The following is a 17,574-nucleotide window of genomic DNA, read 5'->3' on the forward strand; positions in this document are numbered from 1 at the left end:
GCCCATCAGTACTCTGGTAAAAGCTATGATACAAGAGCATATAGTAAACTGTCTGTCACTTGCTATCTCATAGCTGCTCCTTCGCAGCCCCATAATGTTAAATTGCATAAATCATGCCCTGACTGTTATGAAAAACATGCTACCAGTCCATATTACAATATGTGCAATGCATGCCAAAAATCACTCCACCCAACTGCATGTGCCTCAGCAAGTGGCCACCAACAACCAAATGGCATATTGAGCCTTCACACAAATAGCAACAGCACACAGAACCCTAATTTTCTGATGATCCATGCAATCATCAATAAACAGCAGATCAAATTGCAAGTGGACACAAGAGCAGCAGTGTCATTATTTTGCTGGTACACATACCAATGCATTGGCACCCATCAGTTCCAGTAAACAGAGGCAAGTGGTACCCTCCAGTGATAACTAAGGTTCCAGTGATGTACAAGCAAGTTGCTCATACACCAACATTGCTAATAAGTAGTTTGTCAGCAGAAATTAGCATATCTGAACTAGATATTTTCACTCTATTTGAGTTAGAAATTGACAACCAAGTTATGCACTTGTCATAAGAAGTTGCATTAACCCATTCTAGGTTGCGCAAAAGATTTTAAGATGTACATAACATTAAAACCTTCAGTGCAACCACACTTCTGTAGAGCATTCTCGACTTCAATAGCTAAGTGTCAAGCCATTCAAATGAAGCTACAAATATTGCAGGAACTTGAGAGCATCAAACCTATATCAATTATCCAGTGGACACCACAGATTACTATTAAAAAGCCTACCAGATCAATCCGTATATGTCGTGATTTTAAGCTACAGTAACACACAGTCTAATATCAATCTTCATCCAATACTGTGATCAAAGAAGATGCTGAAAAAATTAGTCAAGAGCCTGTATTTCTCCAAAAATGTTCTTGCAGAGCCTATTTACAACTTCTGTTACATTAGGAGATAAAGAAGTTCCTCATATTTAATATGTTATTCTGATTGCTCTTCAGAGAAGCAAGCGTTCCTGCTGTATTCAAAAGATATTCCAAACACCTGATTGATGCACCCCTAACTGTACTAATTATCCTAATTATCTATACTACATTGTGTTAATGAGAACTATATTGATAGAACATATACCTAGCTTCCAGGCATTGTTTGACCATTTACAAATCAACAGGTTAAAATAATGATTGATAGGTGCAATGTTTTCAGCCAAGCATAAAACACATAGTGTGCATATTAAGTAAAAATAATAGCCTCCACATGTACACAGTTCTGGAGGCACAATGGCATAAAGCACCTAAGCATTGCTCCCTTTCACCTAGCTCCAAACAATGCCGTATGAGGAAGCCTTCACCAATTTTCTTGCCACCGATAGATCCATCCCTGTCACTGCATGCAGCCAAAATTATGCACAGGTGAAACTCCATATATTAGTTAACCTATAGCATCTGATGTAATAAGCCAGAGCACAAACCTCACTATCACATGAGCTCCCAAGTCTAGACTCACACCTTTGGGCAAGTGTCAGGATCTCAGAGTGTGCAAGGTTTTCTGACTTGTGAGCCATAGGAACCATGTGTAGTCACTAATTCCATCACAGTCAGCACCAATACTTTCGACAGTTAGCAGCAGATTCACACATTGGTGACAACAGTGGTACAACCTCCAAGACAGAGAAGTCATTGTCCATCACTCACCTATCCCCTTCCCTGGTCCAATTCCAGCACTACGCAGCCCTCTACTCAACCAATGAGCCCACAGTCTTTTTACTTCTCTCCTTTTCTGATTCTCTCATCACTGCCATCATAGTCATGGTAACAGTCACTATTGTAATGCAGTTCGTTGTCTAGGAGGCACAAGAGTGACGCCGCCAATGTAACTATCATCGGACGCCGACAACAGGCAGCTGCCTATCACGGGAGTCATTGCTTGGAGTGTGTTATGGTAACACATTGTCGCCATCATCTAGGGATGCCGCCTCCACAAATGCCATGACTGAGGCTGGAGCCAGAGATCCTGGCCTGCCGATCCCAGACAGCCGCAGCTGGGGATGGTCCCTGAGACAGGGCACTGACCTGCTGGCATATCCTCCCCAGACACAATCACAAAAGAGGCTTGCAGCATCATGTGCAGTACGAACCAGCAAGATCATAGCACCACTGCCAAGGCAGCAAATTCCAGTTACACCAGCACACCTATAGTCAGTGCAGCAGGGGTACGGCTGAGTGTCTGCTGGCCACCTTCGTCACCGCTGAGAATATTACAAGTGGAAGTAAATCTCGCCCAGAGTGGCCACAGCCAATGTATTGCAGTTGATCAATAAATGTTGTTATTCTGTCATAAGGAGCCATCTGTGGACACATCCCCACCACTCTCTTCCTCACGCACAGCAGAGAACCAACATTTGAATCCGGTGATGGGCAGTGGAGCCCCATGCCTGTTAACACAGCCTGTTTACACTGGTGTCAGGAAGACTGCTGAGGCATTGTGGAGACGGCTCTCATGGATTTAAATAGTCAGCAGTATGGTGCACCTACAACTATGGTGTGCCATGCCGCAAAGGAAGTTCTGTGCCAATTTCAGTTATTTTGGTTTTGAGCCTGTTGGTTTGTCCCTTTTCCTGTCTTTTGTCTGGATCATTTTTTGCATTGTTTGGGTATACTTTTCTCTTAATTAAATTGTAGCCATAGCAAAGGAACTTTCAGCTGGTGAAGTTATTGAGCAACTTTGGGATCAAGTAGATAAATTACAGATAGATGAAAATAAGCTCAGAGCAGTGGGGAGGGAACAGTCACATCGCAAGCCACCCACCCTGGATGGCACTCCTGTAGGATTGATTACCCCATTTTCAGGGAAAAACGATGATGATATTTTTATCTTTTTTGACAATTTGGCTACAGCCACCAAATGAGGGAGATGAATTAAGGAGCATTTATGATATTTTGCTAGACTTAAGTTAGCAGGAGCTACTAGAGTACATGTTATGGTAATGAGAATCTGAAGGAGAGTAAAACATTTGAGGGTTTTCAGGAAGGTTTAATAGAGAGATACTGGAAGAAGAACATGGCAAGATATTGTTGAGGGCAACTTACTAGGGTTTTCCGTAAGCAGGATGAATCTACTGAAAGTTGCACTGACCATATTCATTAAATCAGTGGAGGCAGCTCACCTATGAGCTCACGGATGATGATAGGGTTAACTTTGTAATTTTGCAAGAAGCAGATCAGATTGCTCTTGATGCATTTTTGAGGGGGTTACAACCAGAAATGTCAAGAAAGGTTTGTTTGAAATTTCCTAAGTACCTGAGTGAAGCAATGGATACAGCATTGTCATAGTGGAAACTGAGTCATTGGCTAGGTCGTGTGAACATCGGACAGTGTTTATACAAATATAAACTGGTTTCAGTGTGGATGCAATGGTCAAATACAATGGGACTGCAGTTAGCAACATTGCAGGTATTGTAAGAAATCTGGTCACTCGGATGAGCAATGCCGCAACAGAAATCAGCAACAACAGAAGTTTCAGTCACAGGGTAGATTTTACAGGCAGCAGTTAAACAGTGCAGGGATGGGGTGTTCACTGTGCCATGTTCCCAGTAAAAGTTGGCACATGTAATAAAGCAGTGTCAGACTTTTTTCTAACCAGCTATGTGGGGGATAAATTATCTAAAATTTTGTTGAGTACAAGGTTCTCAGGTATCAGTTGGAAGTATACAAATATTTGGGGCAAATAGATTAAATGCACCATAATGGACATTGAGTGGCGCCGGTGGAGGGTGTGTAGATTCACTCAGTGTTAGAGTGCTGAGTTTTTGAGTGGAGGAGGTTAACTTCCAAGTGGATGGAGAAGTTCTTCCCTTGATTAGCAGTACCCCAGTTGCGAATTTAGAAGTGTTAAATGAGGACAAAGTAGACGGTGACTTTACAGCAAATTGCACAATGCCAGGAGGGTCTGTTGACTAGTCAGCACTAAGGAGTAAGGAGTCAGGAGTCAGGAAGTAGATGGACACGAACACCCTATTGCGTACACTTCACAGCAGCTCAGTAATGCTGAACAAAATTATTCCACTACGGAGAAGGAAATGCTTGCAGTGATTTTTGGAACTGGGTACTTTTGTTGTTACGTCTATGGTAGATGATTTAAAGTGGTGACTGACCATGCAGCACTTAAGTGGCTTTTAGGACTTAAAGATTCAATGAGTAGATCATTGAGATGGGCCTTGCAGCTAAGCGAGTTTGATTATGAGGTTGCACATCTGCCAAGGAAGGTCACACGCTAATGTGGACAGATTCAGCCATAAGGTATGCGCTATGGAATGCACAGGCATTGACGTAAGTGAATGGAGAGCAGCACAAAGTGCTACCCAGACTGTCAGTGGTTTGCTACAGAGCAGCAGTTCTGCACAGAGGATAGAGTATTGAATTGGAAACAAGAAATGGTCCACAGTTAGTGGTACCACAAAGCTTTGATGATGAAGTGTTGAGGTAAGTGCATCATTCAATTTTAGTGGGACATTCGGGTTGAAGAGCAATGGAAAGAAGGGTAGCACAGATTTATTGATGGATGATGTTAGGCAGGATGTGGACTGTCACATGAAAAATTAGGTTTCGTGTGAACAAAGAGCAAAACGTAACCATCAGAAAATTACACTACAGAGGTTACCAGAAATTGATAAACCCTTCCTATTGGCCTACATCATCGCTGCATACAACTCAAAAGTTCACCACAGCACAGGGTTATCCCCATATGAAGTAATTTTTGGGTGTGAGATGCCATCGCCCTTTGAGTTTTGCAAAGCCACGCCATGAGGAGATATTTCGTCAGTGAAGGACTTCACTAGGAGAGTGAAACTTATCTGAAGACAAGTACAAAAGATGAATACGAAGGCTTTAGAGAAAAAGGAAATGTTGCGTTATCTGAAAGCAGTTGTACCTAAGTACCATGTGGCACTCTGAATTATGTTAATGAATCCTTGTGTGATAAATGGGAAAACAAAGAAGTTCGTGTTACAGTACAATGTCCCTCACCACGTAATGGAGATAACATCGTTGGTTAACATTAAATTGCAACTTCCCATCCACCCTTTCATAGTCCACATAAACCAAATTTGGCAATTTACAAGGGGTATGGACAATTTGCCTCATGTTGTCCCAGTTTCCTTAGATGGGTGGAGAGAAATGACAGAAGAGGAGGAGAAAACAGAAGTGAGGGAAACAGAATATTATGGCGAATCATCAGTATATGCTAACACTTAGAGCAGGGACATAGGACTGACACTAGAATTTTCTTTCCCCACAGGACCCACATTCCTGCCCTGGGATGGGAGAGGATGGAAGCAGCATCCAGTAGCATATCATTCAGTCCATGGAGTAGGGACGTAGTGCGGAGTCTTATTGTGTTAGGCCTATTGTACTATGGGTGTGTAGCTGAAACAGTGAAGGTACATTCAGTGTCAGGAAGTGTCATGTTTTCCAAGCCAACAGATATGGTTATGTCAGATCACTCTGGACATCAAGGGTAAATTGCAACATTTGAACTCTCAGGAATGAGATTTGGAGACTAGAAGAAATGTTTGTGAAACTGCACAACGTAAAGAGTAATCAGTCAGGGTGTAACAGTATACAAGGAGAGTATTGTCTGTTACGATCAGAGTTTGCAAAGTTGTAGGTGCAACTGTGGCAGATTATGGAGTTGATCCTGTGGATTACACAGAAAAGAGGATGGATGGACACAGATGATAGGATCCTCAAGACAGTGTTTGATACAGCCAATGTGAATGTCATAGCTAGCTCCTGTCATAAGGCATTACGAGAAGTCTGGAGGTGGAAAGCAACCAAGAGGCAGTGAATTTGCACACAACCCAGCTTGCCAATTTGGAAAGTGATGTGCTGAACAACACTTGGCAGCTTTGTGACTTGGCCGCTACTTTAATGTCACATATTATGTCACCTGCTGAAACCACCAATTGAGACTTGCGTGTTACTCGTGATTGGTTGAACAACATCAATGCACAGTTAATGATTGCCACATTACTATGCAATCTTGCTGATGGCTTGACAGATGCTCGTACTGAAACTGCAGAGTTGCAGTAAACACTGTTGTCTGCCATGTACCAGCACCTTACATCAGTTCTACTACCAGCAGAATAATTGGTGATGTGTTTGAAAGAAATGCAAACTGTTGGAGCAGAACCTTTGGGGGTATTAAACTGACAAGGAAGTAGTATTGCTTGGCTACCATTACAAGCCAGCAGAGAGGGCTTACCTGGAAGTTAGCAAACAAATACACTATCTTGTAGATACTGCTATTTGGAGTGCTATGCTGTACGTGCATAACCAGTAGTACAGGAGTCTTTGCAGAAGTATGTCCGCTAAAAACATACAGGAAATCTTACTAGTGGCACCAGAAAGACACAATCAAGTGTTAATGTCTGCACAGGAGTTAGTGCATACAGTGCTGAAGTCTTGCAAGTTCACATTGTTTTGTTCCAAAAAGGGGTCATGGAATGCCCTACGGTAGTATTGTCAGAGGAGGGGGAATATTTCCAGTGGGTAGGACAGCACTGATTATACTTGGTGGCAGAGCCAATAGTCATTATTTGTACATGTTACAAGTGGGGCAACTTAGATGATACACAAATGTTCTGCAGTGTCAAGAATTAATACTCAATGGAATTCAATGTGACATATCTGAATCAACTTTCCACTTACCAGCTATGATAAAGCAAACCATAGCCTTCAGCATGGTCCACTGCTTAATTCACTTACATGACCTATCTTCCTCAGTTTTACCCCCAGAACACATTTCATTCCTTAGTGATACCAATGACAAGGACCTGCTCACCTCTCTGGATCAGATGATTGCCATCCAACATGGTCGTATTACCATGGGACATTTGATTGATTGATTAATTGATTTCTTTATTAATCCATGTAACAATTTACATTGTGTGGATTTCGTCAGCAAAATCAAATACAACACAATATACCTACAATTTATACACATAAAATTAATATTTACACACGTTTTAAAGGTATCTTACATTAGTTTTATATCCTTATGTAATTTTCTTATAGTACTGAACAATTCTGGATTTCATATTATGATTTTCCTTGTGTATTACAGTGCAGGGTTAATTACACTACGTGTTTAAATTCAGATAGTCCATTACTGTGTAGTAACTTTTATTTAATAAATTTTTTTTAGTTTTGTTTTGAACTTTCCAATTGTGTTAATATCTTTTATATTTTGGGATAATTTATTATATAATTTAACAGCATTGTACAACAAGCTCTGCTGAGTTTTAACTTTATTTTTCCTCTCAAGGTGCAGATTGTATTGGTTTCTAGTGTCATAGCTGTGTACTAAAGAATTTTTAACACAGCAGCCAATATTTTTTTTACATACATAATACTTTGAAAAATGTATTCACAGGGGACAGTTAGGATTTCCAGCTTTTGGAAATGTTCAAGGCAGTGAGCCCTACTGCCGCTCTTGGTTATTATACAAATTGCTCTTTTCTGTAATTTGAAAACTATTTGAATATTTTTACAGTTGACTCCCCAAAATATTATTCCATAGGTAATAACAGAGTGGATATAAGAAAAATATACTGATCTGACACATGTAGTATCAGACACTGCAGTCAGAATTCTAAGAACATAGCATGCAGTAGCGATTCTTTACTAAGTATTTTGATATGTTCTTCCCACTTTAACTGACTGTCAACATGCAAACCAAGAAATTTCGTGTAGTCTACACATTCTATAGTTTCATCGTTTAACTTAAAGTTGTTGTAGTGTGGTTTTTTGCAGACAGAAGCTAACAACTTTGTTTTTTTTAAATTTAGTGTTAGTTTCTTATTGGATGCCCACTCACGTACACTGTTTAGTGTTTGTTCGGCTTTGAAAAGCTACAGAAGCAGCAATTGGTAGTCACTGGTTCATCAGCATCTGCCACTGGTGTATTCCTTGTCAAACCAAACAGAATGGCACTTCCCCCCTCCCCCCCCCCCCCCCCCCAAGGCAGTGTAATGAATGAACACTCATGAAGGCAAAGACCAAGTATGCTCAAGGAACAGTGTGTTTAAAAGGGAGAACTATGGTGTAATTAGTAGTGACAAGCCACAATATATAATTTCAAAGGCAGTGAACTGCGTAAATATGGAACAAGTCCAGTATTGGAAGAGGGTTCAAAACGATGTAAAGAGAGTCGAATGTAAATAGATGTAGAGACAGAATATGGGGATGCATTCTTTCTGTAGAAGGGGGGCAGTGTAGAGGGTCAAATGATCAGAGTGATTAAGTTAGTTAAAGGTAGAAGTTTTACAGTAGTTAAGTTTGTTAAAATGTGAAGGATGATACCGTGACATAAGTGGGTCGACGGAGTGCCAAGTTAAGCAACACGAAGGAGAATGATGTGTCACCATCCACTGGTGGACATGACAAGAAGCAGTTCGCTACACACCAAAATGTCAACATCGAGGGCAGTAATCAGGTCAGTTATGCCAGCTGAGCGAAACCATAAAATTCCACTGACCTACTGGGGATGAAGAATTGCAGACATCAGTGGCAGAAAGCCATATTTAAGGACCGGCAGCCACCTCACCAACATCATCCATCATGAGGTATTGGGGTGACGCAGAGCCTGTGTCTCTCAGCGCCACCACCAGTTCAGAGTCATCACTGCCATCACAGTCCTCATGACAATCATCGTTGTAATGCAGGTTGTTGCCAAGGAGGCACCAGAGTGACGCCACTACCGACAACAGGCAGCTGCCTGTCATGGGAGTCATTGCTTGGGGTGTGCATTGTGGTAACGCTCTGTCACCATCGTTTAGGGATGCCACCTTCACAAATGCCATGACCGGGGCTGGAGCCAGGGACCCTGGCCCGCCGACACCAGACAGCCGCAGCTGAGGACGGTTGCTGAGACAGGGCACTGACCTGACTCACCACTGCTCTCCCCCTCCCCCGGCCACAGTTACAAAAGAGGCCTGCGGTGTGTGGTCCCAGCCATCGCAGTATGACCCAACAAAGTCAGAGCGCTGTGGCCAAGGCAGCGGATTGCAGCTACAGTCACCACAGCAGGCATGCTTGTGAGTGTCTGCTGGGCATCTTTGTCATCACTGAGAATATTACGAGCAGAAGCAAATCTCGCCCACAGGGCCCACAACCAATGTATTGCAGTTGATCAGTAAATGTTGTTATTCTGTCATCAGGAGCCATCTGTGGACACATCCCCATCATCCTCTTCCTCACCCCAGAAGAGGACGCATGTTCGAATCCAGCGACAGGCAGTGGAGCTCCCGTGCCTGTTAACATGGCCCATTTACATTCCAGCAGGACCCGTGGCCCCATAACAGAGCAGGGGGATACAAACGGACTGCGAATCATGTCACTCAGTTTCCATTAGAGGCATCTTTAGAGCAAAATCAGCTAACTCATTTCCCTGAATTCCTGTACACCCCAAAAACAGGAAAATGACATGTTCTTCCCCTGCTTTTGTAAGGAACAGAGATATGCTGAACAGATGTGAACACACACTGAGAATTTGAGTAGATGATGAATTTATGAATGTAGTGTTGTCTCTTTTGCTCCACTGCCTACAATGTTACATGCATCTAGGCATCACAGGGTGAATCTGAACTCCACTAACACATTTTTTGGGATTTTTCAGGAATATAGTCTCTGAAGGATTAAACAGAAAAAAATGTGATGATGATTTGTTCGGTTTATTTCCGAATAATCTCCGATTCTGTGAAAATATATTGACAATAGTGAAAAGTCTACAATATATAATAACCAAAACAGAGTAACACAAGAATCCTCAGATGCACCACAACAATACAGTGATGCGGTTGCTTTCACTGAGGGAAAAGCTGAGCATATTGCCATCATGCAGCTCTTCTATTGCATACAAACCTAGTGATATCACTTTGTATGCTTTGTATAATTATTAACTCAAGACTACCACTGCCACACAAACAAACTCTAGCAGTGCTGAATACAAGCAGAAGGGTAAAATGTGAAGTGAGAATTACCATTGTTACTGCTATTACTGGTTGAGAACTTTCGTTCATTACCAGATGGCTGCATTACAGGATGAGCTGCTGATCAGAAGGTGGTGTTTATTTTATACCATAGTGCCAGTGAATGTGTCTTGACAGCTTTGAAGGCTTGTGTTTTTATTATTTTCCTTGTAACACACATTAGTATCATGGTCAACATGTCCCACTATTATAAACACAATCACAAAAACACAAAGTAAAGGGCGAGTCACCATTAGCACTTTTACAATGAACAATCTGATATCACAAACACTACATCACACTGTAAAACATGAGAAGCATATGTGGTATCACACTGTTCATTGTAAACATGCTAATGGTGACTCACCAATTACTCTGTGTTTTTGCGACTGTGTTTATAACATGGGGATATATTTAATGTGATACTACTGCATGTTAGAGGGAAAATAATGAAAATGCAGTCCTTCAAAGCTATCAAGACATGTTCACTGACACCATGACTTACAAAACAACCAACTTTTGGTTTAGCAGTTCATTCTGTAATAGAGCCATCTGATGATGAACCAAAGAACAAAACCAGTAATAGCAAGGGGCAATGAAAGATGTTAAACAAAAAATGTCTTTAAATTAGAGGTTGGTAGCTGTTTTTATAACACATCTTATAATACAACCATGGAGCTCTCATAATATCAATTACTGACAAACTAGCTTCATAAACAAATTATCAATGCCTCCTGTAACATGTGCTTCAATCATTGTTGGAAATTTTACTATAGCGAATAATCCAAAGCTGAAACATCAACAACTCTGTGTGTCCTCAATCAATATTTTCTGAAAGAAAATCAACATTAAACTCTTCACAAACAATGATTCTACATTTAAATTTGCATAATCTTATTAAAATTGTTTTTACTCGTAGATGCATTATGAAACTTAAGATATTTCATGTTGGTGGCCAGTCAGTGTTACACACTCATCTGCTTCTGATCCACTGTTGTGGCACAGCTTTCAAACATCTCTTTGATACAATGTTCAATAACCTGAAGATTCTGGGACTTAGCTCCACTTTTATATTTACTGCCACTCTCATTTCCTCTTAAAGATGAATCTATTTAGTTTCATTAATTTCTGTGATATGTTCTGATATGCACAATAAGCCTGCTGCTATTCCATCTATCCTTTCATTTTCCTGTAAAGCTGTGAGAAATTAATTCTTTATATTCACAAGCTTCTGATATTTTGATGGGAGACACTACATGCACTTCCTTCAATACCCATAGCTTTGTAAAAAATCTGCAGTACTTTGTTTTGCTAGTAGGTGTTTCAGCTGTAACTATATTTATTGTGTACCCCTTTCTTTCTCATTTACCCTTCAAAAGGCTACAGAACACAATGGAAATCACTGAAATGTGATGAATACTGTTTTAGTCAAACTGATCACTTTACATGCACCCAGCTATTTGTAGCTGAGAGCCCTTTTGGAGGAATACTGAACTTCCAAAATAAAAATTGATGTCAGTACAAAAGAAAGTAAACGAAAAATTAGTAAAGATATGTAACTAACTATACACAGCAGTGCAATCAAATTATTATGATTAAAGCAATAGACAAAAATAAAAAATAAAACACATGGGTAAGAATTACTGGACAACGAATACCTACTGAAAAAAATTACAAGTTTCTCAGAAGAGGGTTTGGGGGAGGGGGAGGGGGAGGGGGAGGGGGAGGAGAGAGAGGGGGGGGAGGGAGGGAGGGATTTATATGCACTGTTGGTTTACTGGAAGGGAGGGAGGGAGGGAATTATATGCACTGTTGGTGTACTGGAATGGAGTATTTTCAAGTGTAGCTTTGTCAAAAACTACCTGCAATATCCACCAATTTGACCAGGCTTCAGGACATCCATTTTGTATCGTAATGGTTCAGATCGAGATGCTAAATCAGTCAAGTTGATCATCAAGTTACGGCCTCTACAAAATCTCAAGTGTTTTGAACATTCCAAGGATGAATCCTCCTGCAAACAGATGGAAAAAATAATACAGATATACATGTAATACTTTTAAAGTTAGGATTAATTTCATTAAACATCTTTTAATGATTACACAGTTTGACATGCAAAATGTTGTAAAAATGAAATAAGATAAACTTTGTTAATTGTGTCCCACTGAAATTGAAACTGGTGCTAAAATTTGCATATTAGTTCAAGTTTCTGATCTGCAGCCATACCTGTATTACCAAACATTGAGCCCCACATACTGGTGCTTGGAAATACTATTTGGGCATGTCTGAATTCTCACAGTATGACATCACCACATGATGGGGTACATGCTCTGCATGTTTTCACAAAGTAATTAGTCACATTTTGGCCATAAAAGGGACTTCGTTTCTTAATAACTGCTATAATAAAGTGGTTACATTTTGATGATTCTCTGAGTACAATCATGAGAATTGTGTTGTTTTATGCTTCCAACTGGCAGCCTACTATTAATAGGCCAACACAATACTGTCCCTTGAATGTCTTAAAAATGAAGATAACTGATATACTTGCAGTGAAGTATAACATTTGCTTTGAGAGGAGTTCAGTTACATTTCCTATAAAAAAGGAGTAATTATTGTATTTTGATTTTAAGATAGAGGACTAGGATAAAAAATGAGTACCTTGTGTTCATTTACCCTCAATAAGTGAATGAATGGAGAAGGATGCCATATGTCGTATGGACTGCTGATGGTTTGGATGGAGTCTGCCAATTGTAATATTGATTCCTATTTGCCCCATAAACAAAGGAGTCTTCATGAAGAAGTATTGCAGAGCACATATTATTATGCTCTGCAATTCACCCTGCAGCTCATGACAAAGAACATACTGCTCCTAAATTTCCAGACAGTCTATCTGTGGGCTTGAAAGATTCCTCAACTGAAGATGAAAACACCATCTAGTTGACAGAGGCATACTGCTTTCTAAGCACATCCTCCTTGATTCACAATATGGCACAAGTGGAGTTCAGTGATCTCTTCAGAGATCTAGATATTTCTTTAGAAAAAAAGGGCAAAACTACTGGTATCTCATTTAAAACAGTGGAAGTATTTATACAATTATTTGAAAGTGTCCATTTGGTAATATGACTAAGGAACTGGAGCAGTCCTTTAAAACTGCAGGTGACCTCACGACAAACTTTGAAGACACACATGGTGTGACGAATGCAGTGAATGTCATACGCCATCCTGAACAACACAACTATTAATGGACACTTCAAAGAAAGTCTCAAAGCGGTACTTTCACACAATGGTAACAAGTTTCATTCTTCATCTGTAGAACATACTATCAATACAAAAGGAATATACCCAAATAGGAGAAACATCTTGATAGTCTAACAATGGAAAATCCTGGATGGAATGTAACAATATTATGAAAAGGGTGGTTGTTACTCACCATATAGCGGAGATGCTGAGTCGCAGATAGGAACAACAAAAAGACTGTCAGAGAGTGAGCTTTTGGCCAACAAGGCCTTCGTCAAAAATAGACAAAACACACACACACACACACACACACACACACACACACACACACGCGCGCGCGCGCGCGCGCAAAGCAGACAGCAAGCAGCAATTGCATGATGGAAAAGGCAACCGGACTGTGGGGGTAAGGAGGAGGCTGGGGCAGAGAGGGGGAGGGATAGCAAGGTAGTGGTTGGGGAATGCTAAAGTGTTGCTTGTGGAACCATACATGGACGAGATGGAGAGAGGGTAGGGCAGCTAGGTGCAGTCAGGAGTTTACACGGAAGTTGGGGAGAGGGTGGGTGGGGAAGGGGGAGAGAAGTAGTGTAAAAGGGGAGAAGTACAAAGACTGAAGGTGTGTTGGTGGAATAGAGGGCTGTCTAGTGCTGGAATGGGAACAGGGAAGGACATCGATGGGAAAGGACAATGACTAACTAAGGTTGAGGCCAGGAGGGTGACAGAATTGTAGGATATATTGCATGGAGAGTTCCACCTGTGCAATTCAGAAAAGTTGGTGTTGCTGGAAAAGATCCAGATGGCACAGGCTGTGAAGCAGTCACTGATATGAAGAACATCATGTTGCGTGGTGTGCTCAGGATAGTTGTAGATTATGTGAGAAACCCATTGAAAATTTATGGAGAAGTTAAAATTATTGCCATATTATTAAGGACCGCAATTTGGAAATGCCAAGTATTATTGTTTCACAGGGAAGTGAGATAGTTGTACTATGGACAGACACTATTTACAGAAAAACTGGGTGAAGATACAATAATTAATTCCTGGAATGATAAATATTGTATATGAAGCATTGACAGAGCCAAGCAGAGTTTTCTTCCAGCACTGCATTGGAAATTCAGACTGAGGAAGAATTCTGAAAAACTTTGGGTGTAAATAGCTCTGCATTCACATACTTACATCAATGTTGCCAGGCTCAGTTCTGAAAAAAGGGAAAGTAGATGAGCTTATTGGTTTACATATCAGCGATCTTTTTACAGACATTCAGTTGAATTTTTGGTAAATGACAAGGAGAAAACAGAACTGAAATTCCTTAAAAAATTTTCAAATTATTTTTGTGGAAACTTCAAACAAAAAAATTTCAAAGAACTTGTGGACGATCTCATATGTCCATATGAATAATTGCAATGAAATGTATCACTAACAAAATAAATTTTGGAATAAAATGTGGATATATTCCTGTCAAACTGTGCTGATGTTAGTGTGTACATGGCCAGTACTTACACAAGGATATTTCATTGATGGAATAAAAGTAAACAAGGAAATGGACTGCTGCCATGTCAAATGAATTTGTTTGGTGGTGAAAGGGATACTCCTGTAACACAATACTAGGGGCCATTCAAAATGAGACATCTTATCATTTTTTTAAGAATTATTTCATCTTTTCTTGTAAGATACATGCAATCACTATCATTATCTCACAAAGGACAGTCAATCTATGAATTTAAGCTTCATTTTTTTATTTTTGAGACACAAAAACAAGAAGAAATTACGCACTATTCACCATAATATTGAATGCTTTAAAATTTGTAGAACAATGTTATCCCACTTTAGAAAAGTAGAAAGTGGGGTGTCTGCTAGCTTACATTTCTAGTTGGTGTGTATTGTACCAAAGATGGTTGTGCAGTTTTGATTCAAATGATATTTAGGAAACTTCCCATTTGAAGGAAAAACAGGAATTGTTTACAACTGTTCAGTTACATCATACATGGTTGGTATTTATAACTCTGGTGATGTTGGTTTTGTGGGCACTGGGATATTGTCTAATGCACAGAAATCCTAATAGGCAGAGATACTGCACAATAAACTTGCTTTCAGAGCAGGGAACAGTGTGCTAAGTCCACTGTTGTTTTGCCTTCTGATTAAATAAAATCAAGGCACACAGGACATGTCTTGGACCCTGGCTGAGAGTTCATAAAACCAATGTTATCGAAATTAAATTACACTCACTTATAATGATCCACAAAACAAAACTGAAATGAGAAGCTGGCCTTGCAATGGACAGTATGTCTACTAACACTACAATAAAAAAAATCTTTGGTTAATGTCCTAGCAGCCATGTAGAGATCCTGCATAGGGAAACAGTGGCACCTGAGGTTACAAATCCAAAGGCTATTCATTGCATGTTCTGAAAGGGATAATGCACAACATAGAAGAGTTAAGTAAAAGCAGCCAAGGCTCTCTTCTACAGTTCTTGCAGTGTCATGAACTTGCAAAATAAATCATATACAAGATACTAGTTGTAGAATACTGCTTCAGCATTTGGAGGTTTTTTTATTTTTTATTTTAAGAAATAGGGATTATAGCAGACAGAGCAAGGACCATAAAAGGTCACAATAATTCACAAGAAAAGAGTACAATCAAATATAGCAGGGGTGTTGAGGCACAGACAAACACAACAAAAAAGGTCTCTTAAATGTATTAAAAATGAAGACAAATGAAGGTACCTGCAGTAAAGTACCATTTGCTTCGAGGAGCATTCAATTATATCTCCTAGTCATTATTTTCTAATGCTACTGTACTCAGCATCTGTCCTGTTCTTTCTTTTCTTTTCTTGTTCTTCATTTTGCCTTCCAAACTGCAATGCATGCTCTTACTTACAAGCCACACTGTATCATCATTCTAGTCCACGCAGAACACATGGCTACAAGATCACACTCACTGTTAGTACAGCATTTCATGTCCCACATTACTCCCGCCATTATCATTAATCCTAGACCTTAAAATTGATCACTCTTCCTGCATCACTCTTGCATATTTTCACACGTTATTTTCTGTACCTTTCTGTGCTACATGAACTTGTACCTCATGCTACCAACCCCTCCTCTTTCCCCTCTCTTATTCCGATTTACACTAATCTCAGCTAGTCTAGACACATCTGCTGTCCCACTTCCTCATACATATACACCAACTGAACACAAGCCACATTACAATCTTTTTATTTATTTTTGTCTTTGATCTCACTGTGTTTTCACATCGATTTCAGTTTGTTTTTGCCTTCCCCCATCAGCCTATTCCCTCAGGTTTCATCCTATTTCCCCGTACTTCATCTGCTCTGCTCTTCTTATGATTTTTCCCCATGACTTTTTGTGTATTTTTGGGAACTTTTTGCACATATTTCTATGTTATTTACGTATTTTCATCTTTCACCATGGCCAATCTACTGCTGCAATCCCTCTTTCCACAATGACCTCCGTCTGTTCACATACTGCCAGTCCTTAACTCGCCAACACAGTCCTGCAAAACCATGTCAATCAGACCCAAACATCCTTGCCGTATTTCTTCTCCATCTGTGAAATTCTCCAGGTGTGTAATCCCAAATTCCTGGATTGCATCACGCAATGAAACTCTTATCCTCCAAGAACTAATGCAGCACGCATAACACCACCTCAAAAAACTCTCCAACCTGTTCTCTCCTCGCTCCTGCCTTGGGCTACCTCTATCCACCACCTCTTCAACAGCCTCCAAACCTTCCCACATACCCTCATAGCTGACAAACCCTACCTCGCAAACCTATTACATTAACCCCACACTCAAAAACTTCCAGAATTTCTTAACCTCAAACCTTGCCTTGCTGTCATTCCCTAAATCCCTCAACATGCGAGCTGACCTTACATCAGCAGAAAGAACCAAAATCCACTACCTAAAATCTGACCCCCACCTTATTATCCAACCCGCTGACAAAGGCTCCACTGCTGTTGTTTTGAACCACAAGGATTACCTGGCAGTAGGACTTCACCAGCTGTCAAATCTGTCCACCAACAATCCTGCTGGATTCCAGATATCCAGCACGATCTCCAGCCTCTCCTTAAATCCTTAGGCCTCAGGCCCATCCCAGAACGTCTCCCCAGAGTCTCTCTCTCTCTCTCTCTCTCTCTCTCTCTCTCTCTCTCTCTCTCTCTCTCTCTCTCTAGCCTTACCACTCCCTGCATGCACTCCTGCCTGCCTTCTACAAGCTTCCTAAAGTTCATAAACTCAGCCACCTAAGACACCCCATTGTGGCCAGTTACTCTGCCCCCCACTGAGACAAC

General features: G+C 40.5%; 1 protein-coding gene across 2 annotated transcripts in view; it reads right to left on the minus strand.

Annotated features, from left to right (window-relative positions):
• Nucleotides 1-17,574, minus strand: part of LOC126162852 (EGF domain-specific O-linked N-acetylglucosamine transferase) — a 123,786-nt gene that overhangs the window by 68,557 nt on the left and 37,655 nt on the right. For both annotated transcript variants that reach the window (XM_049919624.1, XM_049919623.1), the window contains exon 4: nt 11,899-12,047. In XM_049919624.1, the coding sequence (XP_049775581.1) occupies nt 11,899-12,047 (149 nt within the window). The remainder of the gene's footprint in view (nt 1-11,898; nt 12,048-17,574) is intronic.

The sequence above is a fragment of the Schistocerca cancellata genome, chromosome 2 (assembly GCF_023864275.1).
Source record: "Schistocerca cancellata isolate TAMUIC-IGC-003103 chromosome 2, iqSchCanc2.1, whole genome shotgun sequence".
NCBI lineage: Eukaryota > Metazoa > Arthropoda > Insecta > Orthoptera > Acrididae > Schistocerca > Schistocerca cancellata.